The sequence below is a fragment of the Zootoca vivipara genome, chromosome 15, assembly GCF_965207765.1.
Source record: "Zootoca vivipara chromosome 15, rZooViv2.hap1.1, whole genome shotgun sequence".
NCBI classification, from domain to species: Eukaryota; Metazoa; Chordata; class Lepidosauria; order Squamata; family Lacertidae; genus Zootoca; species Zootoca vivipara.
The window spans coordinates 8,923,326-8,948,835 of record NC_142598.1 but is presented as its reverse complement, the minus strand read 5'-3'; the positions used below and the strand labels follow the sequence as shown (position 1 = coordinate 8,948,835).

Genomic DNA, 25,510 nt, shown 5'->3' with positions numbered 1-25,510 from the left:
CTCCGACCACACACGACGCTCCGAAGGTCATCCTCCCCCCCCCCCCGCCCCGCGGCCCCCTCCTCACGATCACACGGCTGTACATTTCTTTCATCCATTCATCCATCCATCCATCCACGCGCGTGCGCGGTCAGCCCTCCATCCCCTCACATCCCCCCCCCGACCCGACCCCACCCCTTACCGTGCCGGCCCCCGCCAGCCGGGCGGCCCGGTATCTCTAAGAGCTGGCGAGGTGGGGTGTGTGGAGGCGAACAAAGGAGGAGCTGGAGCCGCCGCTACCGCCGCCGCCGCCGCGCGTGAGAGAGATGCTCTCGCTCCCCTCCCCCACCGCCCCTCTGCCGCGCGTCCCCGACTGAGGGAGCGCTAACTAAGAAGGCGCTCGGCCGCGCTCGCTCATCCAACAGGCAGAACAGGTTTCTCGCCCGCGTGCGTGCGTTCGAGCGTACGCGCGCCCGCGCCCGCGCGCCCATGGGAACGCGCCGTTACGAGCGTGCTCCCTCTTCGGCTGAACCGGCCTTCCCTTTTCTTCCAACCCAATGGGAATAGAGCTCTCTCCGCCTGCCAAAGCCAATCAGGGAAAGAGGAAAAAGTCCCCCTTCGGTCGCCGGCTGGCCAATAGGGAGACGTCGCATTTGTGTTCCCGCCCCGGGGCCCCTCCTCCCCGCTCCCTCCACCCTCCGCCAGTTGAATAAGGACTAGACTAGAGAGCGTCGGCGTAGCAGAGCAAGGCGGGGGAGATACGGGGACAGCTTTGGCATCGTATCACAGCCGAGCATCTTTCGGAAGGCGGGCTTTCCGACTCTCGGGGGAGGCCCCGCCCCTTCATGCCAGCTTCAGCCAATGTAAGCGGTGGAAGGAGAAGGTTTCGCGCTCCTTTGTCACAGGGAGGGAAGAGGCAAGGCAAGGTGCAGGGGACGCGCTTCTCCAGAGCGAGTCGCGCGCGGGGCTCTCTCTTCCCTTCCCCCAACACGCGCACAGAAGCCGGCGTCGGCTGATGGTGCGCGTGCGCAATAGTGCCGCCACTGCGGCTGAGATTATTGGGGGCGGGGGGGGAAGCCTATTTTCCCATGTTCTCCTTTAGCTCCCTTTACACATGGCACATTATTTTCAAGCACACGTAAACCCCGTGAGAAGCAACAGGGCAACTTTACACACACACACACACAGGAGAAGGAGGGGTGGGGGAGGCGTTTTTAAATGTTTAGTTTTTTTGTTTAGCAGTATTTGTACCCAGACTTTTAGCCTACAAAAATGAGGTCCCTTAACAGCAGCCTACAAAAAGCAGTTTCATTTCATCATTCCATTAAAATTGATGTGCCACTTGACTGCAAAAATTTTTTTATGGCAAATTAAAATCTACACTTCAAAACGTAACAAAATAGTTAGAATACTAAAAATAAAACCGAAACCCACAGCATTTATTAAGCACATGTTTAGGCTTGCCCAAACGAGAACGGTTTTATTATTATTTTATTGCATTTCTATACCGCTATATGCGGGTGGCGCTGTGGTCTAAACCACAGAGCCTAGGACTTGCCAATCAGAAGGTTGGTGGTTCAAATCCCCGCGACGGGGTGAGCTCCCATTGCTCGGTCCCAGCTCCTGCCAACCTAGCAGTTCGAAAGCACATCAAAGTGCAAGTAGATAAATAGATACCGCTCTGGCATTTCCGTGCGCTGCTCTGGTTCGCCAGAAGCGGCTTAGTCATGCTGGCCACATGCCAGCTCCCTCGGCCAGTAAAGCGAGATGAGCACCGCAACCCCAGAGTCCGTCCATGACTGGACCTAACGGTCAGGGGTCCCTTTACCTTTATACCACTTTATATTTTTAATAAAAATAGCAGGTGCCAGAAAAGCATAATGTTATGAACCACCCTCTGTGAAGGGCGGAATACAAATTTAAGAAATAGTCGCAATACTGTTAAGGTATTACCTGCTTGTTATCAATAGGTAGGGAGTTCCCACTTTTTTTCCTCTGAGGAGCTCAAGGTGGTGTACACCCTCCCATCGGTTGTCAAGGAAATAAACAACTATCTGATTTTTAGAAGACATCTGAAGACAACCCTGTTTAGGGAAATTTTTAATGTCTAATGTTTTACAATTTTTTTAGGTGCTGTAAGCCGCCAGAGTGTCTGGGGAAACCCAGCCCAACAGATGGGTGGGGTATGAATAGTAAAATTATTATTATTATTATTTAGTATTATTATTAGAAGCAAGGCTGGCAACAGTGCCCAAGCCAGGAGGACAGGGCAGCTATGTATAATAAAATTGTGTTAATAAGGCAAGTGTTCAGATAGCTCCAAACAATACACTGGAGACATGTACTCCAAATCCCACCAGCCCCTTCCGCCCTTAGTATTATCACAGAAAAATTCCAGGTTTGATCAGGGCAGCTCTGGGTGGGGAAAGGGCTGAGCACCCAAATCGGAGGATCTTTCCTTGCACTAGGGAAAAAACAAAAATTCTGGTAGACAAACTATTGCCTTATAAAAATTGGGTAATAAATATTGGCATCAAAGTTGATATACCCAAAGCCACTCGATTACTTCTGTAATGCATTATTTTCAAATTATTTGGAAGAAATGTATAATCTATTACAGCAAATTGTTGGAAGAATACAGAAAAGTAGTGTATGGGAGACCTTAGGAAGGTAGTTTGGCAATGCCACATTTGTTTCCAAAGACTAGCAACAATTTCTGATCGCATAAGGAGCATATTGGTTACATTAAAAACTAACATGAAAAGTGACCAGTTTCCACTTTCACATAACTTTGCTTAGAATTGCCACTTCGTGAATCTTGTAGCTTTGTACGGAACAGAAGATTAAAAGCAGATCCATGTCAGGAAGAAGCTTCACTTGAATATTTCTGGAGATCCATTTCTTTTAAGGCTACAAAAGCAGGCCAGGCAGGTTTTTATCTGGTCAGTTGCCAATCCTTCCCACCCAATATTAAAATTTCTGCTGAGCCTCCTAAGAGGCTGATACTGTATTGAGATATCTGATCATATAAAGCTTGTGCAAAGCCTCTCTAAACAGCTGCATCTGCTTAGCCAATCACCTTTTCCCTCTGTCTGTCCTCTATGAGGTCATGCTTGCTAAACAATGCTAGTAGGTAGATGAGGCAGGTATAGATGAATGTGCTTGTTTCTGACACAGCTGGAAGGAGATGTTAGTAGTTTTCTTGATTTGTTCATTTTTGATTGTCCTAAAGTTACTATTTTTAACATATTTATGTATTGCATTTAGGTTTAGAGTTTTTCCAATTATTTAGGATGTTTAAAGTTTAGATTAGATAGGATGTTGCCGGTAGCTTATTCTGTTACTATGTGGGCAAAGTTCTTTATCAGGTAAGAGAACAGCTCTAATGACATATGTATCATTTTTTCCTTTGTATTGTTGGTATGTAAATGCTGGTTTGAGGGGGAAACCACCAAAACATGTTGGGTATTTTGACAAGTTTGTAAAGAACAGTCAGCTGGATTGATTATGGCTAGTACAGCCACTGGCCTACCAGGCAATAAAAATGGAAGAATGTTTAATCTTTAGGAAGCAAGCACAAAGTCGTTTAAGATTTATTTCAAATATAATCCTGTGAATTTTGAAGCTTAGTATTCTCCCCTTTAAGAAGCAGCAGCATCTACTCAGCCAATCATATTTCTTCTCTCTTTTCTCTATGAGGTCATGCTTACACAACAATGCTGGTTGGTAAATGAGGTCATCACAGTAACTGTTTGAATCTATTCATTTCTAGCTGACAGTTGGAGCTGGAAGAAGGTATTACATGGTTTTCTAGTGTTTTTCATTTCCTTGTTCCTAAATATTTAAAATATATATATTTAGATTTAGTTTTTACAGTTAGAACTAAGTTGCCTTTAGTTACTTGTTGTGTGGATATAAATTAAATGGGTTATCAGTTTAATTTAGATAGCATGCTGAGGCTAGTCTTCCAAATTCTGATTTCAAATATTCAAAAATCTTAATACTATACTTGATACTTTAGAGAGGGCATTTTAGGTAGCACCATTCCTTTACCAGAGCAGCAAAACCCTTTATTAGATTAGGGCTCATCCACACTTCGCTTGTCCTGTGTGTACAAAGCACAGGTATGAGAGGTTTTCTGCTTGTCCCGTCCTTTCTAGGCATGGTTCTGAGCAGTTTTCCCCAACTGATGTTTGCAGGTTTTCTCAGGGGAAAGCAGCAGGGCAGATAAAAGTGTGAACGAGCCCTAAGAGATCATATCTAATAACTAATGGTTTTGGGGTTGTTGTTGTTTTGTATTAATGGTATATAAATGCTAGTCTGGGGAAAAACAAGGACAGGCCAATATATTCATACATCATCCAAAACTGGTTTAAAGTCTGCATTATGATATCAGTTTCATAATTTTTGATCTGGCAATATATCACAAATCATGATGTGTATTAGGGCTGAGCAATGTCTGGCTTTCAACATTGTGATATACAGTATCACCAGCTAAACATCACCAATATACAGTGGAACCTTGGTTCTCGAACTTAATCCGTTTCAGTTGTCTGTTTGACTCCCGAAACCGTTTGGAAACCAAGGCGTGACTTCCGATTGGCTGCAGGAGCTTCCTGCACTCAAGCAGAAGCCACGTTGGACGTTCGGCTTCCAAAAAAAGTTCACAAACCGGAATACTTACTTCCAGGTGTGTGACGTTTGGAAGCCGATTTATTCAACAACTAAGCCGTTCGAGAACCAAGGTACCACTGTATCATGATGTCTGAAATAAAGATGTAAATGGTAATGTCCTGGAAACTGCTACTACCTAGGGGGGTCTAAAACTGATAGATTTTTACGTACCTTTAACATATTGTTATAACTGTCATTAGTGGTACCTCGGGTTAAGAACTTAATTTGTTCTGGAGGTCCGTTCTTAACTTGAAACTGTTATTAACCTGAGGTACCACTTTAGCTAATGGGGCCTCCCGCTGCCACAGCACAATTTTTGTTCTCATCCTGAAGCAAAGTTCTTAACCAGAGGTAGGCTACTATTTCTGGCTTAGCGCCGTCTGTAACCTGAAGCATCTGTAACCCGAGGTACCACTATACAGAGCAACAGGGACAGAAGGAATCATGAGACACAATGACTGGCTTCACAGTTTTTCCCACATTGCGATTTTTTACATAGCACACGCACTCACCGTGATTCACGATATATCACAATGTTGAATATTATGAAAGTGGCCACAGTGTGGACTACAAACTGATTTTTACGTTGCTATCCCTAGTGTGTGTGCGTGTACTCGCTACGCAAAACTCACAATGTTTGGGAAACTGTGAAGCCAGCCAGTGCCTTTACATAGCTCCATCCTTGTTTCAGACATCATGACGTATCACTATATCATGATATTTAGCTGGTGATATATCACAATGGATGATGATGATGATGATAGAATAATTATTTTTGGGGCAGCCTGTTAAGTATGTAAAGAACCATCAGCTGGTTGACTATGGCTAGTTAGTACAGGCAGGAAAAAATAGAATGAAATTTTGTCTTTCGGAAACCATTTGTTTTTAACAGTTAGAGTGGTACCTCAGTTTTTGAATGTGATCCATTCCGGAAGACCGTTCAAGTTCTGAAACGTTTGAAAACTGAAAACTCAACAGCTGACAGCTAGGCCTCAGGATCTTGCACTCAGTGGAAGCCACGTGGCATGTTCGACTTCCGAGGCATGTTCGAAAACATAAGCATTTACTTCTGGGTTTACAGTGTTTCTAAACCAAAATGTTCATCAACGGAGACGCTCAAAAACCAAGGTACCACTGTATTTCCAATTTTATCCTGTCGGTGTTGTAGTTGAATATTAATAGTCTGCAGCTCAAGTGGTGTGTGTTGACATGCTTTGACAACTCTGAATGCACACACAGACCCTTTGTATCTTAGCCCATGCTCAGCAAATTACCTTCACCCAGACAACTGGTTTCCCACTAGAAGGAGAAGCCTGGCGGTCCCAAGACTCTAGAATCTCTGGTGTTTCTCTGTGGCCTCATTGATACCTTCCTTCTAGATTACAGGCTTGGAACCCAAAACAGACCAAGGAGCAGGGCAGTGATCCAGAGCCTCAGGTAGAAGCTGCTACTACCACCACCAAGGCATCTGCCTGAAAAATGACTGTGGCATTTGCCCGTTCTTTTGGAAATGTCTGTACAGGGGGAGAGAAAGGGTTAATAGGTAGACCAATAGAAAAGCCCAGAGGCGGAGCCTACCTCCTTTTAAAAGGCTTAGCCTTAGCCAAAGGTTTAGTGGGGAAGACAGTTGGAAATAGAGAGACAGTTAGTTTGGTTGGTTTCTTGTGGGTAGGAGGCATAGGAGTCAGAGTGGGTTAGGAAGACAGAGAGAGTGAATCGAATTACTGTACAGTGTTCCAAAGTATTTAAAACTTGTTTGTGTTCACAAGAAACTGGAATCTTTGTTAATATGTTACAACCTGACTATCAAGTTCTCCCTTTTTTAAAGGGAAATTCCCTTATGCTGAATAGGCTTCCTCGCGAGAAAAGGGAAAACTTGACAGCTATGGTCTGAATATATTACCGGGGAAACCTGGTTGGGGGCAGTGGAAGAGAGTAGACGTGGTGGCACTGGGTCAATAGTCCGTGGAACGACCGGGGACTCTCTGTGAACACCACAATGAAATGGGCTTTTGTGGATAATGAAGAATAAGAAGGGTCTAGGGCAGGCATCCCCAAACTGCGGCCCTCCAGATGTTTTGGCCTACAACTCCCATGATCCCTAGCTAACAGGACCAGTGGTCAGGGATGATGGGAATTGTAGTCCAAAACATCTGGAGGGCCGAAGTTTGGGGGTGCCTGGTCTAGGGAGACTACATTTGAATGTTGGCAGTTTCCAAATGCATTTGTTCCAGATCAAGGATACCATGTAGAAAACATGGAGATTGCATGCTGGGATATGAAGCTATTATGCACACTCAAAGGGAACTTGGATCACAAATCTTTGTGGCTATGAGCAATTGTGGCATTTAAAAAAGTAGCTTTTCATGTTGTAGTTTTATTTTTTCACACACATGATTTTGATGATGAGGTTTGCTCTTTGGCAGTTACAACCAGGTTCTCAACCCAGGTTATTTGACATTAAGAACACACAGTGAAGGTCAGAAACCAATGTGAGGGGAATTAAAGAGAGTTCATAAATAATAGTTTTTTTTGCACAGCAATGGCTACAGGAAAATGATTCTGTGGTTGTCCCAGGATGTGCTGCAAAAGACTCCTTCAACACACCCAATTGGGTGTGCCATCAGCAATACTCTGAATAATCTTCCTCCACATAGTTTGCTGGGAACCAGCCAACCTGTAGAGAAAGCACATCAATCAATATAAGACATGATTGGAGAGCCCTATCAGGCAATGAGAATGTTCCCAGGGCGAGAACCACAGACTTCAAGATGCCAACAATACTTTTTTTCTGATGTTGGTACAAGTCCAGTCTAGCAAACTCTCAGCTACTGGTAGATGCTAGGGATTAACCATTCAAATGAGGTTCTAGCCTCAGCAGCTTTGAGTTGACATACACGGTGTAACCTCATTGGAGGTATCTCATATTTTAGCATATTTTACCCCAATAGCAACTGTGACATCATTTCATAGACTGACAGCAATGTAGGCTAGTGTTCTTCCATCTTTCTCAGTTCAACATGTTCTGGGGACTATGTAATTATTGTTTCCTGATGATGTGGCAAGGATGTGTTTATGTGGGGGATGGGGGAAGAAAATTGCAGATCGATTCCTCCTATCATACCTCGGGCTCTCAAAGCTCTCCTAGTAGACATCAGCAGCCCAGTTAATATACATTCAAGCAGTGCTAGAATCAACTTGGTATTTGAACTGGCAGGTTCCTAATTTCTGTATTGGTGCCCTGGCGAACCATGCAGGGATACAGAAAAGAGGAATATGGAGCAGAATTGTTCTGTTGGGTCCACCACAGCTCCACTTCCCTAAATAATTTGTTGGATTCTCCAGATCCAGCTTGGCCATGACCATATCTACACCAGACCTGCATCTTTGCTTCTGTCTTTGAGCAGGCCTATGGTTCCCAGCCTGTGCTCCCCACTTCCCAGTTCCTACTGCTGACTTCTTGGATGAACCCAGCGGTGTAGCTAGCCGCATGGGTACCCAGGGTGCTGCATGCATGGGGGGGGGCAGGGCGAGCTGCCCATGGGGCAAAGAGGATTCAACCCCCAGGAGCTTGTGCCCCTGCTCTGGCTCTAGTTGTCCCTTGTAGTGGTTGCTGTGTTTGGACCATCTCCCTGCCTGCCTGCAACTTCAGCTGCTCCTGGCCTTGGCTGTCTAGTGCTTGTCGGATGGATTACCGTGTTCCAGACCCAGACTCTGCCTCCATTTTGACCCTTCTGTAACCCTTGCCCCAGAGATGAACCCAGTTCTGGTCCCAATTCAACTGGGGCACATATTTCAGCTCCCAGCTGACAAGCAGTCTGTGTAGCTAGCCACTTGAAACGCAGCTGCACATTGCCTTGCTTAAAAAAATGGCCAAAGTGTGTTTGTGTTAGTGTGTGTAGCTGAAGGCAGCTACCTCTACACAGTTGCATTAGTGCTATTGGAATAGTGCAAAAAGTCCTGACAGGTCCCCATTATTTCTTTTGGCTCCAAAACTCATTCACTTCAGAGGTGAGGGGTGTATATCGGTCTCAGTTTGCTCCAAATGTACCACATTCTCCAAGGCAAGCAGCTCAGAGTGGTATGGCTACAAAGGTGCTCACCCGGCCATAGACCTCTCCCTTCCACCATCCTGGCTGCCCTTTCTTGTTGAGAATCTTTATGATGTCTCCCTCTGTGAGGGACAGTTCTGTCCGGTCTCTTGCACAGAAGTTGTAGCGAGCCTTAGCTGAACCAAAGTACTTGCAGCTTTTGCCTGTCAAGGAATAACAAAGAGTTAGGCATGGAAACAATAAGGGGATGCTTATCCCATCCCCGAAACTGCACGCCACTTGGAAGGCAGTGAGCATGATGTAGAGAAGTTAAAAGTGATTTTGGTCACTTTTTGGTCAACAAATGCATACAGCAGAGCTTTCCAAACTTTCCATGTTGGTGACATACTTTTTAGACAAGCATCATTTCACAACACAGCAATTCAGTTTTACTAGCAAACTGGAGGTTAAACTAACCCCTTTGCAGCCCCGGGAAGAGCACGGGGAGCATTTGTGCGACACATCTATAAGCTGCAGCCGACACACTAATGTGTCATGACACACAGTTTGGAAAGCTCTGGCCTACAGGATATGAACAGGCATGACACTATCAATTCCAGGCCTTGCTAGTCTGCATGCTCCAACCCTTTCTCTCTGCAGAATTCAGAGAGATCTGGAAAATTCCCTTTTTGTGCTCTGGGCAAGATAAGAGTGACAGATGTAGAGCTTCCTTATGTGCATGTTAGCCAAAGAGGGTCAAGAAGGCATGGGAGGCCTGATCTACACTGCACTACTACGTATGCAAAATAATACAAGTTATATGATCCAGTCCTGGTATTTTGCATAGGCCACACGCAGCTGACCTCAATATCATGTCTGCTCTTCAGCCTCCATCTCCATAAGATGCAGTAGACTGACAGGTGGATTTAAACACAGAGAAAGCCAGGCACCACTGAAGAAAGCTAGGAAATTGCCCAGTCTATTAAAGAATACAGTAGTAATCGATTGTTCATCACATGCTAGTTGACACAGGTTGGACCATGGAGTTTGGACCTTGTGTTGAAAATGTGTTAAGAGAATAGCTCCTCTGAACCAGATTGTTGAAATTTTGATGTGCCTTCTGCATCTGGCAACTGGAGACAAAACACATTGGTATACAGTGGTACCTTGGCTCTCAAGCACCTTGGTACTCATACGCCTTGGTTCCCAAACGCTGAAAACACGGAAGCAAGCATTCTGGTTTTCGAACGTTTTTCAGAAGCCGAATGTCCGATGCTGCTGTCGGCTATTGTTTCCAGGGTGCCTGCACCAATCAGAAGCTGCACCTTGGTTTTCGAACATTTCAGAAGTCAAATGGACTTCCGGATCGGATTAAGTTTGGTGCTTTTGTTTTTGCTATTTATTTTGCATTTCTGTTTTTGAGGCTTTCTCAGTTAATTTGTTTTTATGACTGTGTAGAACCCAGTTCGGCTACTGATTGATTGTGTGACTGCGGAAATGGATAAAAGCCCCCCATCAAAACAATGACTATCCGTGCAGGTAAGATTTTTTTTTTTTAATCATCTACAATACTGTCTTATTTATTTTATAGTACAGTAAATTGATTACTGCTTTTATTTTGTGGATCAATGGTCTTGTTAGATAGTAAAATTCATGTTAAATTGCTGTTTTAGGGGTTGTTTTTAAAAGTCTGGAACGGATTAATCCGTTTTGCATTACTTTCTATGGGAAAGCACGCCTTGGTTTTGGAACACTTTGGTATTGGAACAGAGTTCCGGAATGGATTAAGTTTGAGAACCAAGGTACCACTGTAGTTTGGGCTGCCAAAAACAGTGGCTGGGTTGAGTGCTCTGTTGAGGAGAAAGTGGCGGCACGGATGTGGCAAGCATAGCTGCCAAGTTTTCCCTTTTCTCGCGAGGAAGCCTATTCAGCATAAGGGAAAATCCCTTTAAAAAAAGGGATAACTTGGCAGCTATGGTGGCAAGACCATCCATTGAAAGCCATATTAAATGTGACAACCCCCCCCCTGCGCCCCGCAAAAATTGTGTTAACAAGCTGTGTTTTAATCTTTTAACACACTCTGGGATCATTGCGTGGAAGGGAAGGTTAATAATAATAATCCTATATAATAATGTCCAAGATGTCCCTGCGTCCAGTTGTCCCGTGTGTCCCTGAGGTACTGCGCATGTACCCCAGAGACACAGGGATTGGACAGCAGAGACTGCCCGCGCGCACTCTCCCCCCCCCTCTGCCTCCTCCAACCGCCGCTCCCGCCGGACACCGCCTCACTGCAGGGCACGTCAGGGAAGCGAGGGTGGAGGCCGGCAAAGGCCTCCTCACAACCCTCCCTGGCCCGTGAGGAGCGGCGGTTGGAGGAGGCGGGGGGGGGGGAGAGTGCGCGCGTCCTTCCTGTCGGCGGCTGGGGGAGAGGAAGGAAGGAGAAAGCGCTCCTCCGTTCCTGTCCCCCTGCCGCCGACAGCAAGGACGGGTCCCAGGGTTCGGAGAAGCGCTGCACAAGCGCTTCTCCGAACTCTGGGATGTCTGCTTCCTGTCGGCGGCTGCGGGAGAGGAACGGAGGAGGAGAAAGCAGCGCTTTCTCCTCCTTCGTTCCTGTCCCCCTGCCGCCGACAGCAAGGACAGGTCCCAGGGTTCAGAGAAGCGCTGTACAAGCGCTTCTCCGAACTCTGGGATGTCTGCTTCCTGTCGGCGGCTGCGGGAGAGGAACGGAGGAAGAGAAAGCAGCGCTTTCTCCTCCTCCGTTCCTGTCCCCCTGCCGCCGACAGCAAGGACAGGTCCCAGGGTTCGGATAAGCGCTGCGCAAGCGCTTCTCCGAACCCTGGGATGTCTGCTTCCTGTCGGCGGCTGCGGGAGAGGAACGGAGGAGGAGAAAGCAGCGCTTTCTCCTCCTTCGTTCCTGTCCCCCTGCCGCCGACAGCAAGGACAGGTCCCAGGGTTCGGATAAGCGCTGCGCAAGCGCTTCTCCGAACCCTGGGATGTCTGCTTCCTGTCGGCGGCTGCGGGAGAGGAACGGAGGAGGAGAAAGCAGCGCTTTCTCCTCCTCTGTTCCTGTCCCCCTGCCACCGACAGCAAGGACAGGTCCCAGGGTTCGGAGAAGCGCTGCGCAAGCGCTTCTCCGAACCCCAGGATTCTAGCGCCCGTTATTAAACGGGCTGAAAACCACTAGTAATAATAATAGAAGATTGCCACTGCAACCAGAAATCCAGATTAAATGTAAAAGGTGGGGGGTGGGGGTGGCACATGATGGTGTTGTGTACATGGTGAAAAAACTTGCACTCCTGGACAGTTCTGATTGTATTCTCTGTCTGGAAGGCCTTGTACTATGTGTCTCTTGCCACAGAATAACCCCAGAGAAGCACAGCAAGCCTCCATTGCTTTCCCATATCTTGCTTTTTATTGCCCCCTGACTTCCCCTGAGTCTTCAAACTGTAGAGATGAGACTCAGATCACACACACCAGAGGCCCTGGGCACTGTTCTGTTCCCAGGCTCTTTGAAGGAGAACTGTAGCACGGTATCAAGGGTCTTGAAGCAATCCTTCAGGGAGTTCTCTTGGTAAAACTGCACCAGCTCCTAGAGAGAGAAAGAAGAGTTTATTCATACAGGCAACGTCCTTGCACAATATGCCCCCTGGAGAGGAGGAAAGGCAGCATGTGTAGCTGGTAAGGCATATCCAACCTATTCACTTGAGAAAGAAAGAAAGAAAGAAAGACATGACATGCAAGGCACATATCACAACAATTTTAGAAAAAAAGAGGAATATAACCGAAATACATCTCAGCTGTTTCTTTGAACCCCAAACTCTAATTCCCCTTTTCAGAATTGGTTCTTTCGTTTCTGTGTAACATGCGAGACATGCCATAAACTGATTCCCAGGGCTCAACTATAGGTTACATAGAAGATGTATGAACAGCCTCTCAGCAGTCTGGCGGCTGCCATTTTGAGTGCAGGGACAGCAGAGGTAGGGATATTTAACATGTTCCTTTCATTTGTCCACTCACTAGATCAGGCATCTCCAAACCTGGCCCTCCAGATGTTTTGGGACTACAACTCCCATCATCCCTAGCTAACAGGACCAGTGGTCAGGGATGATGGGAATTGTAGTCCCAAAACATCTGGAGGGCTGAGTTTGGGGATGCCTGCACTAGATGATACATTCTAGTCACCCCATATTTTCTCACCCTGTCTTGCCCTATCTAGAAAACTTATCTTGGGGAAGCTGATATTAAGCAGACTAATGGCTTATTCACACTTACCTTTTGCCCCACTGTTTCCAGGCATAGGAAAGCTCCATGCTCCCACCCCACCCCAAAGCCATCCCATGAAAACCTGCCCTTTTGCACTCAGTTGGAGCAAATGTCAATTTGGGTTTCCCATGGTTTCCCATTTGCTCCAGTTGAGCTCTAAAAAGTGGGTTTTCATGAGGAAAGCTCCAGAGTAAAAAAAAAAAAAGTGCTCACTTACAACAACAAGAAGTTGTTTTTTATCCTGCCCATCTGACTGGATTGCCCCAACTACTTCCAACAGAATATACAAAAATACAGCAGGTGCCACTGCTGAAAAGCATCTGCCTTGTAACCTCACTTCTCTTAATGAGCGAACCGCCAGAAGGCCCTTGGAGCTAAACCTCCATGTCTGGGCTGAACAAAGGGGATGGAGATGCTCCTTCAGGTATATAGGGCCGAAGCTGTTAGAGCTTTAAAGAGCTAACCGTGCCTGAAAAGGGTGGAGGAAATTTCGGTAAGTGTGGATGAGCCCTAAGGGCCCAAGATATTTCTTGCTTATCTTGTGCTTTCTAGGCATTGGTCTGAGGATTTTGTCTTTGTCCCACCGCTTTCCCCAGGAAACCCACTCTGGCGCTGAAGAAGATGAAGAAGAAGAAGAGAAGAGTTTGGATTTGATATCCCGCTTTATCACTACCTGAAGGAGTCTCAAAGTGGCTAACATTCTCCTTTCCCTTCCTCCCCCACAACAAACACTCTGTGAGGTGAGTGGGGCTGAGAGACTTCGAAGAAGTGTGACTAGCCCAAGGTCACCCAGCAGCTGCATGTGGAGGAGCGGAGACGCGAACCTGGTTCCCCAGATTACGAGTCTACAGCTCTTAAAAAGCAATGTGCAGGAAACCCAATTGCCACTTGTTCCGATTCAGCGCCAAACCATGAGTTTTCCTTGGGAAAGGGGTTGGGCGATGTGCCCTAAAGGGAAGGGTTAAGCAGCTCCTCTGCATGGTGCTCTTTTGCTTCTGATCACAGCTTGGATGATTGCTTTTCACTTAAACGAAACAGCCCCAACTGTAGAGAGACTATTCATGCACCTTCTTAATTATCATCCTATGCATTGCCTTGTTTGGCCCTTTGCCATCATCACTATTGTGATGGTGCTTGCCAAAGATCTCACTTCTTCCTATCCTGGAACTGAAGTAAATATATGTTTGCCTTCACTCTCCCTCCAACTTCCTCTCATTTTGTTCCCCTGACCCCCTTTCTTCTCCTCAGTTGTTACAGTTACCGCGAAGACAGAAGGGAAAACCGATTCTTACTATAAGTCCTTTGAAGGCCTTCTTCTCTGTGATGCGATACAAACCCTCCTTGGTCTGTATTTTGATGTGCTTGACTTCGGCGTTGAACCTGAGGGACACAAATCCACATGGCAGTTGGGTTAATAATGGTTTCCCATTTCTGTACAGCATTGTTAACAATTGGTAACAACGGCTCACGTAACCTCATTTAAGAAGAGCTCTAAGCTAAGAGATAGAAGCAAGGTGCCTGCCTCATTCAAAGTCAAAATTAATGCTGGCATTTGAAGTAAGGCAATGCTTCAGCTGTGAAGAAGAAACCAAGGATGGTACGTATATATTTACAACCGATGGCGTGCTGTGGAATCCTTCTTAATGAGAGGCTGGGACAAAAATTGACACGATAATTTGGGATAAATCAGCCTTGTATAACCAACATGCTTAAATCTAATTAATGCTTGAAGGGGTTAGGATCCTAGAGTAAGCTGTCCTGCCAGGCTTAGCTAGGTCACAGGCCTTACCTGAGAGGAAGGGCTACCAAACTCTTTGTTCTTTTGCCTTCCATGTAAGGATGTCTAAGATGGAGCACCCAACTTAGGCTGTGTGGCTTTAGCAAGCCATTTTTGTGTTTCTATACAAATAATTTAGAAACGCTTACCAATTTTAAAACTAAGTTGTACCACCTGTATTTTATCGCTGCTGTATGGAAAAGCACATGAATCTGACCTCTGAAGGTTTTGTAAGTAAACTCTCTTTACCTTACTGAACTGGTGATCTCTTTCTGTGCTAAGGGAAGTGGGAAACTTTGGAAGCAATTTAGAAGGGAGTATTTTAAAGGTCTTAACATCCTATATTTCCATGCTCTATTTAAATCTCTGCTGGGGCTCTCACCAAAGAGTACTTGCCTCAGCCCTGTATACCTGAAGGACCATCTCTGCCGCTGTCATTTAGCTCAGACACTGAGGTCCAGCTCCGAGGGCCTTCTGACAGTTCCCTTGCTGTGAGAAATGAACCAGGCAGAGGGCCTTCTTGGTAGTGGCGCCCGCCTTGTGGAGCGCCCTCCCATCAGATGTCAAGCAGATAAGGTACTACCGGTATACAACTTTTACTAGACATCTGAAAGCAGCTCTGTATAGATACGTTTTTAAATGTTTAATATTTTATTATGTTTTTATATATGCTGGTAGCTGCCCAAAGTAGCTGGGGCAACCCAGTCAGGTGGGAGGGATACAAATAATAAAATGATGGAGGAGGAGGAGGAGGAGGAGGAGGAGGAGGAGGAGGAGGAGGAGGAGGAGGAGGAGGAGGAGTTTTAAGCATCAACTTCCAAAGAAACATGAATCAATGGATTCTAGTTTTCTAAAAGGTATGATTTTCTAAACTTTGCCAGCTTCAAGGTTTTCTTTATTTTCTTTTATTATACAGTGGTACCTCGGTTTTCGAACGTAATCCATTCTGGAAGACCGTTCCGAGTTCTGAAGCGTTTGAAAACCGAAAACTCAATACGGAAGCCGTGTTTCCGGCTCAACTTCAGAGGCGCGTTTGAAAATCGAAGCATTTACTTCCGGGTTTACAGCATTCAAGTTCCGAAATGTTCGTCAACGGAGACGTTCGAAAATCGAGGTACCACTGTACTGCACATACAAATCTCCTTCTCTACCCTGATTTTCTAGTGTGGGGAGCAATTCTAACATTACTTGATGCTGATGGCAAATTCAGTTGCATCCTTGATTCTCTGCCGCACCAGGAAAGTCCCATCCAAACGACTGGCAAGGGTCTGTTCTGCTTCTGCCCGCTCCATGGGCCCTGCATACCTGTACAATGAGGGGTGTTTGTTAATTGCAGTACAGCATTTGGTCACTGGATGTCTCTGTACCCCATAGTTTACCACCACCACAAAAGACAGAAGGTGGGAGATCGAAGCAACGTGAGAAATCCTATGTGCCTTATTTTTATTCAATATAACTATCAGTGTTCTCATAAAGTCTTCAAATGAATGCCTGTTCTAATGTAACAATGAAATGGAGAACAAGGGAGAATACTGTCCTCTCCCTGTTAATCAACAGTGTCTCTGAAAATTGTTATACATCACTTGCGAAGACAGGCGAACTAATGCCAGTGTATTGGAAGAAGCAAAGATCACCAGTGTCGAAGCAATGATTCTTCAACACCAACTTTGTTGGACTGGTCATGTTGTTCGGGTTAGCGTCTTTTAAAGCAACTACTCTATTCCAAACTTAAAAATGGAAAGCATAACGCATGTGGTCAACAAAAGAGGTTTAAAGAATCTCTCAAGGCAAATCTTTAAAAATGTAGTATAAACACTGATAAATGGGAAACACTGGCCTGCGAGTGCTCCAGTTGGAGAACAGCCTTTACCAAAGGTGTCATGGACTTTGAAGACACTCAACTCAGGATGAAAGGGAGAAATGTGCTAAGAGGAAGGCCCCCTGGTCGAATCCTCACCATGATCAACTCCCTGCCCAGAAACCTATGTCCCCACTGTGGAAGGACGTGTGGATCCAGAATTGGCCTCCAAAGTCACTTACAAACTCACTGTTAAAACTGTGTTTATGGAAGACAATCTTACTCAGCTATGAGTGATTGCCAAAGAAGAAGAAGAAGAACCTGCTCTCAGCTTGGTGTTAACCAGCTCTGAACTTCTGATATGGGATAAACACATTTAAAAATCAATAACATGGGAAAACCTCACAGCAAACCTTGTATGTGCATGTGATGTCTCATTGTACTTGCATACTGTGTAGATTTAAGGGACGCGGGTGGCGCTGTGGGTTAAACCACAGAGCCTAGGGCTTGCCGATCAGAATGTCGGCAGTTTGAATCCCTACGATGGGGTGAGCTCCTGTTGCTCGCTCCCTGCCCAACCCCAGAGTCGTCCACGACTGGACCTACTGGTCAGGGGTCCCTTTACCTTTACCTTACTGTGTAGATTTACAAGTGGACTACTACCAGCAGAAACCCTAGGCCTATGTGGGATGCAAGGTTCATTAACTTCATGCTAGACATCACAGAATAAGGATTTTTGGATAACAAGCTACTGAAATGGTTTGATTCTATGGTGTTACTTACCAATGAAAGACTGACAGATCTGGAGGAGGAATCTGGGAGAGAAAAGGCAATATAGTATTTATTTTCTGTGAATTGGGGTGAGATTTGTATTGTGGAAAGCTTTTAAAAAAAACAGCAGAGGGGGGAAATCCTTCATTTTGGTGGGAAAGTTTTGACAAATGAGGCAGAGACACCACCCAGAAGATGATACGAAATACTGTGCAGTTATGCTGCTTAAATCCAAAGGCATATTTTATCAAGTGTGTCCCGTGGCATAATTTTTTTCAAGCTGGTTTCCTTCTAATCCAGCAAATGCAGTGTTACAGCATTGGGCTGCAATGTTCTTTTTGGGGACCTCAGTAAAAACACTTTCTCTTTTCTTTGGGTGCTTCCAGATGGGGCCTTAATATTGTTAACTGGCATATTGAAATATCAATAATGGATAACTGGCATCAGGTATATATATATATATATATATATATATATATATATATATATATAGGACTTCAAAAGGGTAAATCTGGGGCGCGGAAGGGGCGCCGAACGGCTGGTGTCTGGGAGCAGCTGCTGCCGGCGCCCCCCCACCCCCAAGGCAGCAGTAGTGCGCGGCTATTGAGCTTCCTCCATGAAGCAGAACCAGCGAGACTCCTGCTGCCACTCTAGGCAGGAGTCTCGCTGGTTCTGCTTCATGGAGGAAGCTCAATGGCCGCGTGCCACCGCCGCGTCCCAGGGCGGCCGCTGGAGGGAGGCGCCAAGGAGAGGCCGGTCCAGGGCGGGAGGCCAAGCAGCCCCCTCTGTGGGAGGTGGGCTCTGAGCCCAAGTCAGCCCCCTGCAAGGTGGTGCGCGCCGTCCAGGCTCTGACACCTTCCATCTCCGCCCCTCAGCCACGCGCTACTGCCGCCGTGGGGGCAGGGCGCCGGAGGATTCTTGCACCATGGTGCTGGATACCCTTAAGACGTTGCTGCCGAAAAGCAATGGAAAAAGCCCAGGGAAACCCAGGGAAACAATTTGATGGTGACATTCCCCAGAAGAAAAATGAAAACAAGGAGTAGCAATTTCATAACAACCACCCAAAACCACAATAATTATGTTTTCATATGTGATGGAAGCTGCCTAGAGTGGCTGGGGAAACCCAGCCACATGGGCAGGGTATAAATAATAAATTTATTGTTATTATTAAAAAGAGCTCTACTGTGGCAAATCAAAGGCCCCTCTAGCCCAGCATCCTGTTCTCACAGAAGCCAACTAGATGCCTGGAAGAAGCACCTGAGCACTACAGCGTTCTCTCCAATTGTGATCCCCAGCAACTGGTATTTAGAGGAACACTCACATCCCACTTAAAAATCTGCCCAGGAAATAGAAATGAAAAATAAACATCTTATGGGTCTGAAATGACTGGAGCTGTGAGAGAGAATAGAGCCAGGGCCCAGAGGAACATAGCTGCCCCCATAGTTGGAGCTGTGATGTTTAAGGGTATGCGTACCCCTGCGTACCCCCCAGGAAAAAAGCACTGGCAATATTTATGATATCCACCAACACTCATTCAACATCTCAACAGAGCACATACTTGAATCTCCCAAGTGGCATTCCTATTGTCAAGATGAGATTTGAGGTTGGGTTGTTTTCTATATTGTCCACAGTTCATACTGCCCTGCTTCTGTATTGCCTGAAATTACAGCATATGCCAGACGCAAAGTTGCCTAAAAATGTTAATTGGAGGAAATCTCTAATAGATTTGCTCGGAATTGGGCTAACAAATGCGAAACCCTTTAAAGTAAGTATTGACTAATCCTTGATGTTCTGAAGTAACTACGAAGCAGTGTATGCATAGTTTGGAGATCACATCTTGTTGTCTTCACCATTTTAGTATTCTGTGAAATTTGATTATAGATTTCCAGATTACTTCCTTGAATTATTTGCCGATGTGATATGGAAGGTATTCACAGCTCTGATATATCAAATCATGTGCATAGTATGTTTAGATGAGGGAAAACACAGGTTAGTTGGTAGAGCATGGGACTTTTATTCTCAGGGTCATGGGTCTGAGTCCAACGTTGGGCAAAAGATTCCTGCACTGCAGGGGGTTGGACTAGATGACCCTCGGGATCCCTTCCAACTCTACAAATCTATGACCCTGGAGTATCTGTTAATCATTGCTTATGTATTTGCAGCCATCGAGAGGTGAAATCTATTGTTTGTTATGTACTGTATTACTCCCTGTATACCTCTTCTAGGGAAAACATTCTCAAAGGAATTATTCAGAAAGTTTCATTTTTGAATAATAGGGAGAAAATGTGTTACTTGCTGATAAGATTTCTGTGTTTGCTCTAGGAGCCCAAAATAGACAAAAAACTTGTAAAACATGCATTGCAGGGGGTTGGACTAGATGACCCTTGGGGTCCCTTCCAACTCTACAATTCTATGATTCTGTGGTGTCCAGTGTGTTGGGAACCACTTATGCTAAATTGTACCTCAACCTAATTCTTTTTTTTTTTTTGGTGATGACCAATAGTTTACAACACATCAAGCCAGTTTCAATAATCCTCTAATCAACTAAAACACATAAAGAAATCACCTTCCCCAGATATGTGCTACTTACACAGACATAAGGCTTCACTTTCTTGCAAGGAAACCAGCCAATGTCATTGCTGGATGTGTTCCTTCCCTGAAAACAATGAACGAAAGCAAAGAACTCATGAAAAGTATGGTCGATTTGCAGTTGAACATTTTATAAGAGAGCTTTAGATGATGGGGCAAGGTTCCAGTGGTTGACTTTAAGTTGGTTACAAGCATTGACCTGAAATGACCTGGAGGTAGGTTTGTTTTTGCCATAGTTTCCCCTACTTCACAGAATGCCTCACAAGCTGCTGCCAAAAAATAGCCCTTGCATCCAAGTGTGCTGTGAACTGGAAGCGAGAAGCCACCTTTTTTGGTTTCAGTCCCAAATTTAGCACATTTAAGCTACTTGGAACTAAACTACAGTACCTCTAGAGACGTGGGTGGCGCTGTGGTCTAAACCACTGAGCCTCTTGGGCTTGCCAATCAGAAGGTTGGCGGTTCAAATTCCTGCGACGGGGTGAGCTCCCGTTGTTCGGTCCCAGCTCCTGCCAACCTAGCAGTTCAAAAGCACGCCAAAAAAAAGTGCAAGTAGATAAATAGGTATTGCTCTGGCAGGAAGGTAAATGGCATTTCTGTGTGCTGCTCTGGTTTCAGTGCTCCATTGCATCAGAAATGGCTTAGTCATGCTGGCCACATGACCTGGAAAAACTGTCTGCGGAGCAGACAAACGCTGGCTCCCTCGGCCTGTAAAGTGAGATGAGTGCCACAACCCCAGAGTCGTTTGTGACTGGACTTAACTGTCAGGGGTCCTTTACCTTTGCCTTTACCTATGCAATAGCTCATTCATCATCACCATGTTATCCTGATGTCACCTCAAGGCCCAAGAGCTCCCGTTTGACAGCAATGTTGACTATGCCTACCTGCCACCACAGCTGCTCGGCCTCAGCTCTGTTTAGCTCCACAATATCCCCCACGTTGAGCTTCAGTGGTGGACCAAATGCCACAGGAGGTGGAGGAATGCCATAATACTCCTGGCAGACCTCCAATTTGGGCAGCCCTTAAGAGCAAAGAAGAGAATTGTAGTGATTAGATGAATCAGTTTCCTTTCATCTTCAACCCCCCCCCCCAAATCATTCAGACCGGACACTGAGGTCCACCTCCGAGGGTCTTCTGGTGGTTTCCTCACTGCAAGAAGTGGTTACAGGGAACCAGGCAGAGGGCCTTCTCGGTAGTGGCACCCACCCTATCAAAGGGATGAATAACTACCCAACTTTGAGAAGACACCTGAAGGCAGCCCTGTATTGGGAAGCTTTTAACGTTCGACTTTTTAATGCTTTTATACTCTGCTGGAAGCCGCCCAGAGTGGCTGGGGAAACCCAGCCAGATGGGCTGAGTATGACTAATAAAATTGTTGTTATTGCTTTTATTTCAACCACATGCTATGGGAGTGAGCTTTTTAAATAACTAGGAACAACACTATGCTGTGACCAAGTGATGGGTGGAGCCATGTAGGTGAATGGAAGCAGTGAGTTCTCCAGAGCCTCTGCTGCTAGTCTTGGAGGCTGCCAGCCTCAATCCTTCATCGGTCACCTGCCATCATTGGTGTCCTTGCGGAAACATACATGCTTAGCTACCAGGTAACTACAACTCACCTAGATCAGCTTTATTGCTCTCCAGTGTATGTCGATTGGATTTATTCTGCACAGAAAAATGGATTTTGGTTCAGGTAACAGGAATGAGGTGAGAGGTTAACAGGATATAGAAAATTATCACACATCCATGTTTCTGGAAGGATATATCATATTAACCCTGTATGGAGTATTTTATTCATTATGCACAATGTACACATCTTAAGCTAAAAATTGGTTGACTGTGGATTATGAACCATTTCCACACCATCGGCTGAGTTGCTGTGATGTCACAGAACATTCACAATTATTCACATCCACGAGGAGAAAGGTTCAGCCCATTGCATGTTGACAAACTTCCCTCACAGGGCTCACCCACACTTCCCCTTGTCCTGCCGCTTCTCCCCAGGAAAACCTCCTGGTTACTGCAGAATCAGAACAAATGCTTTATAGGCATGGAACTAGTGGAAGTAAAGGGACAGTTTGCAGAAAGTAAAAACTCACACAAAGTATACAAACAGAAGGATCTACATCCTGGTGGAAGCAAGCAAGCAGAAAGGTTTGATGCTAAGCAGACTGAGGTTTGGGAAGATGAGTGAGAAGAAGACCTAAGAAGCAGTGGGTTTGAAGAGGTGGGGATGGAGTGGGGGGAGATGGAAATAGCAGGGGAGGGGAGCAGCAAAAAGACCTGGTGTTGAGAAGTAAAGGAGGCAAGGACTGAAGAAATAAAAGGGGGCCAAGGAGAAAAGGGAGGAGATCTTTTGGGGGGGGGTCAGGGCTCTGTGGCTATGGGGACAAAAGCGGCAGCATGCAAACAATTTACAAATGAATAGAACAATCCAGTCAAATCGATAACTGCTTGTCTCTAACTGAGCAATGAATGGGAAAGAACACAACACCATCTATATTTTATAATTCATATCCACATTAACCACAACTGGAGATAACCAGAACTTTGTTCTAAAATTCCAGTTCTTTGAATTTCTAGGTATTATTTGCTGTGCACGCCTGCACTTAATTTGGCTCTTTCGGGAGGAAACAAGTGTGGTGTCTTTCGGGCACCAAGTAAAGACTTCTTATCAAGGTATTGAGAATTGTTCATTTTCAATCTCAAGAACTGCCATTGGCTCCTGCTAAAAAAAGCAGCCTTTGGGCAGAACCACACAATGCTAGGCAAAAACAGGTTCCCAGGGCCCCATGTTTGTCTTATGAGCACAAGGGCAAGGGAGGACTGGCAGGAAGAAAGGGGGTGTTTAACCTTCCCCCCCACCTGCCAATTCTTTTCTGCAAAAGCCATTCCTGCTCCCCCAAATTTTGGTCCCAAGGCTAAAAATAGGCCTCTTTTGGGGAGGGGAGGTCTGAGCAGAAAGGCAGAGGGGGGGAACTGTTTGGGTAAGGGTTAAACACCCGTTCCTGCTACCATAGGCTCTCTTGCAGATGTCCTTCCACCCCACCCCACCCCACCCCACCTATTATTGCTATTAACTCCTTCAACTTTTTTTTTACCTTTTTCATGGTAGATCCAGATTCTGCATTAAACAGAAAATAAGGAAAGATTACAATAGGCATAAAGAGAAGAGCTTAAAATGAAGCATGTAATTGTGTATCACCACCTACTGTAGGAACCGAGCTCTGATTCACACACACCCTTTTAAAAATAAGATGAAACTGTGAACCACTATCTTATTGTTTCCCATTTCGTTATCGATAATCGTTCTCTGCATACCCTCTAGCTAGCAGGACCAGTGGTCAGGGATGGTGGGAGATGCAGTACAGCAACATCTAGAGACCCGGAACAAGGTTGAGAAAGGCTGCTCTAGAGACTCACCCACCAATTTAGAGGAGTCTGAAACCTTCCCTTTTATTCTTTTCTTTAAAAAATTATTTAATCATTGTTTCAATACAAACAACAACTGCAAAAGACACATTACAACAAAATCAATAATAACACAATTTGACAATTCAGATTTGGATACATTGATATACCTATGACTACACCTTTTTAAACAATATTTTCCACCTCTCTCTCCTTCCCCTACTTACCATCACTATGCGCCTTATCGCTTAAATATTCGTTCCAGATTTCTTCATATTTATCCACTCTTATTTTGCGTTGACATGCAATTCATATGTAGCTACTCTGCCCATATTATCAATCCATGTGCTTAATAGAATCTTTTTCCGGTTCTTCCAATTCATCAAAAAAAGTTTTTTTGCTTCTAATATACCACAATACATCCATTTTTTTTGACCCCTTGAAATCTCCCACATTTCCAGAATATAATTTAGAATTAAATTCAGTTCCCCTAAATAACAATTTCTTTTTATTACTCTTGCTATAAATATCCTCACCTCACACCAGAATGATCTTATCATTGGGCAGTTAATCAACATACAGTCATACATCATGTTGCGTCCGCTTCAGGATGTGTCTTTTCAACTTGCGAATGTGGCAAACCCGGAAGTGTTTACTTCCGGGTTTCGCCCCGCGCGCATGTGCAGAAGCTTAATCTCTTAAAGCAGTTGTGAATAAACTTATGGACATCAGTTGTGAATAAACTTATGGTCATCAGTGTTTGGGGCATAGACGTTTACTATTGCTATTGTGACGAACTTACCCTAGTAGGAAATATTTTAGTTTCCACCTGTATGAAAAAGGGTTAATACATCTCCTACCTTGAGTGACAGCACATGATTATGGGGGCGGGTTTAATGACATTCTATAAGGAGGGAACTGCAGTTAGTGACAGTTGAGAGAGGGAAGAAGAGGGATGAGGGAGTGAGAGAGTTATAGTGGGGGAAAAAGAGCAGGAGAGTGGGAGGTTGAGTGTGATGCTGGGCTAATTCTAATGCACTAGTTTTACAGCTTTAAGTAATAATATGAACTAAGAGTTTAAGTAAATGGAAAGATAAAGAGTTGCAAGTTCTCCAGTAAATAAAAATTACATTTATGTTGTGTCAAAAACAATAAAAGGACGGTCTTCATTGATCCAGCGATATATATCTAAACTCAAAAAGGTGGTGACTGAAGAGTGGAGACAATACTCTTCTGTATCTCAAGGTCACACACAGAGGAGGCAAGGGAAGGAAAAGGGTGCCACAAAGTAGCCAAAGTGTGGAGACAAACAGCGGCTGAGGGGAACCTGAGTTGAGAGGGAAACCCTTACTGTGGACACAAGATTATTCCTTCAAATCAGCCTATATGGCCACGTTAACTGTGAAGCTGGTATTGAACTCTATGTACTAGCAAACCCATATATAAACAGGGAGTTTATTTGGGAGAAAGAAGGAATAGAGGTTTGTTTGATTCTCAACTGAATTCCTTCAGCAAACTGTTAGTAATAGAGAAGCGAGTTTCGTCACATTTTTGGGGGCAGCGTCGTGATCGAAATTCAAAACTCATGCACCTGATTTGAATTGATTCGGACGATAATTTCCTGTGAGGAAAATGACACACATAAGAAAACCCAGAGGGGCAGAAGGAGATGAAAGATCAGAAGGGTTGGAGGCTAGAGAAAACCCTAATTTAGAACTGGAGATTTTGAAGATTAAGTTGGAAATAGCCAGGGTTGAGGCAGGAAAGGAACAAGCTAGAATAGCTGCTGAGGAGAGAATGCAGTCAGAAAAATTAAAAATACAATTAGGACAGGAGAGAATGGCTATGGAGAAAGAAATGCAGCTGGGAAGAATGAGGCTTGAAGAAATACGGCTACGGGCAGGATTACCTCAGAACCCAGTTACTAATGATAGTACCTCCATTAGTTTGAAGAGATTCCCAAAATTTGTAAAAGGGAATGACTTAGCCAAGCCACAACAGGAGGTTAGTGTCATTACCCGAGCGCAAGCTCAGGTGATAGAGAGTCACCCACCAGCCACTATTGAAAGGCCTGAGGTTTCTGAGGAAAGCACCTCACAGTACAATGTGCTTATAGCTCAAGAACACAGTTATCAGTTCTTGGAGGAGCAAGAAGGGGATATAACATCCAAATAACTTTGGGGAAAAGCCCAAACAACTGATGCACAGGTGTATATAGAGGAT

At 45.1% G+C, this 25,510-nt stretch overlaps 2 protein-coding genes and 1 long non-coding RNA gene across 27 annotated transcripts in view; 1 reads left to right on the top strand and 2 right to left on the bottom strand.

The window, feature by feature from the left end:
• The window catches only part of SMARCA4 (SWI/SNF related BAF chromatin remodeling complex subunit ATPase 4), a 63,416-nt gene extending 62,714 nt beyond the window's left edge, over positions 1-702 (bottom strand). For 10 of the 16 annotated variants that reach the window (XR_015947229.1, XR_015947228.1, XM_060269026.2 and 7 more), the window contains exon 1: positions 182-460. The gene's annotated coding sequence lies outside the window, so the exon portion shown is untranslated. Of the gene's footprint in view, positions 1-181 lie in introns of all 16 variants that reach the window. The other 6 variants (XM_035140587.3, XM_035140590.3, XM_035140591.3 and 3 more) reach the window with 1 other exon arrangement.
• LOC118097848 (uncharacterized) lies at positions 683-15,933 on the top strand. Of its 7 annotated transcripts, XR_015947232.1 has the most exons (8): positions 687-842; positions 2,110-2,162; positions 3,679-3,774; positions 5,546-5,781; positions 10,143-10,223; positions 13,544-13,687; positions 14,196-14,544; positions 15,641-15,933. It is a non-coding gene; the product is annotated as an uncharacterized LOC118097848 (long non-coding RNA). The 7 variants fall into 7 exon arrangements; XR_015947233.1 differs by lacking the exon at positions 5,546-5,781 and having other exon boundaries at positions 683-842; positions 3,752-3,774; XR_015947230.1 differs by lacking the exon at positions 5,546-5,781 and having other exon boundaries at positions 683-842.
• Positions 7,011-25,510, bottom strand: part of VAV1 (vav guanine nucleotide exchange factor 1) — an 80,910-nt gene continuing 62,410 nt past the window's right edge. For 3 of the 4 annotated variants that reach the window (XM_088658548.1, XM_035141111.3, XM_035141112.3), the window contains exons 18-27: positions 22,978-23,000; positions 21,496-21,541; positions 20,764-20,900; positions 19,884-19,949; positions 17,306-17,337; positions 15,913-16,029; positions 14,240-14,327; positions 12,159-12,273; positions 8,757-8,908; positions 7,011-7,330 (exon numbers count right to left, since the gene is read on the bottom strand). In XM_088658548.1, the coding sequence (XP_088514674.1) occupies positions 7,277-7,330; positions 8,757-8,908; positions 12,159-12,273; positions 14,240-14,327; positions 15,913-16,029; positions 17,306-17,337; positions 19,884-19,949; positions 20,764-20,900; positions 21,496-21,541; positions 22,978-23,000 (830 nt within the window). In that variant the 3' untranslated portion in view covers positions 7,011-7,276. Of the gene's footprint in view, positions 7,331-8,756; positions 8,909-12,158; positions 12,274-14,239; positions 14,328-15,912; positions 16,030-17,305; positions 17,338-18,851; positions 18,951-19,883; positions 19,950-20,763; positions 20,901-21,495; positions 21,542-22,977; positions 23,001-25,510 lie in introns of all 4 variants that reach the window. The other variant, XM_088658549.1, reaches the window with a different exon arrangement.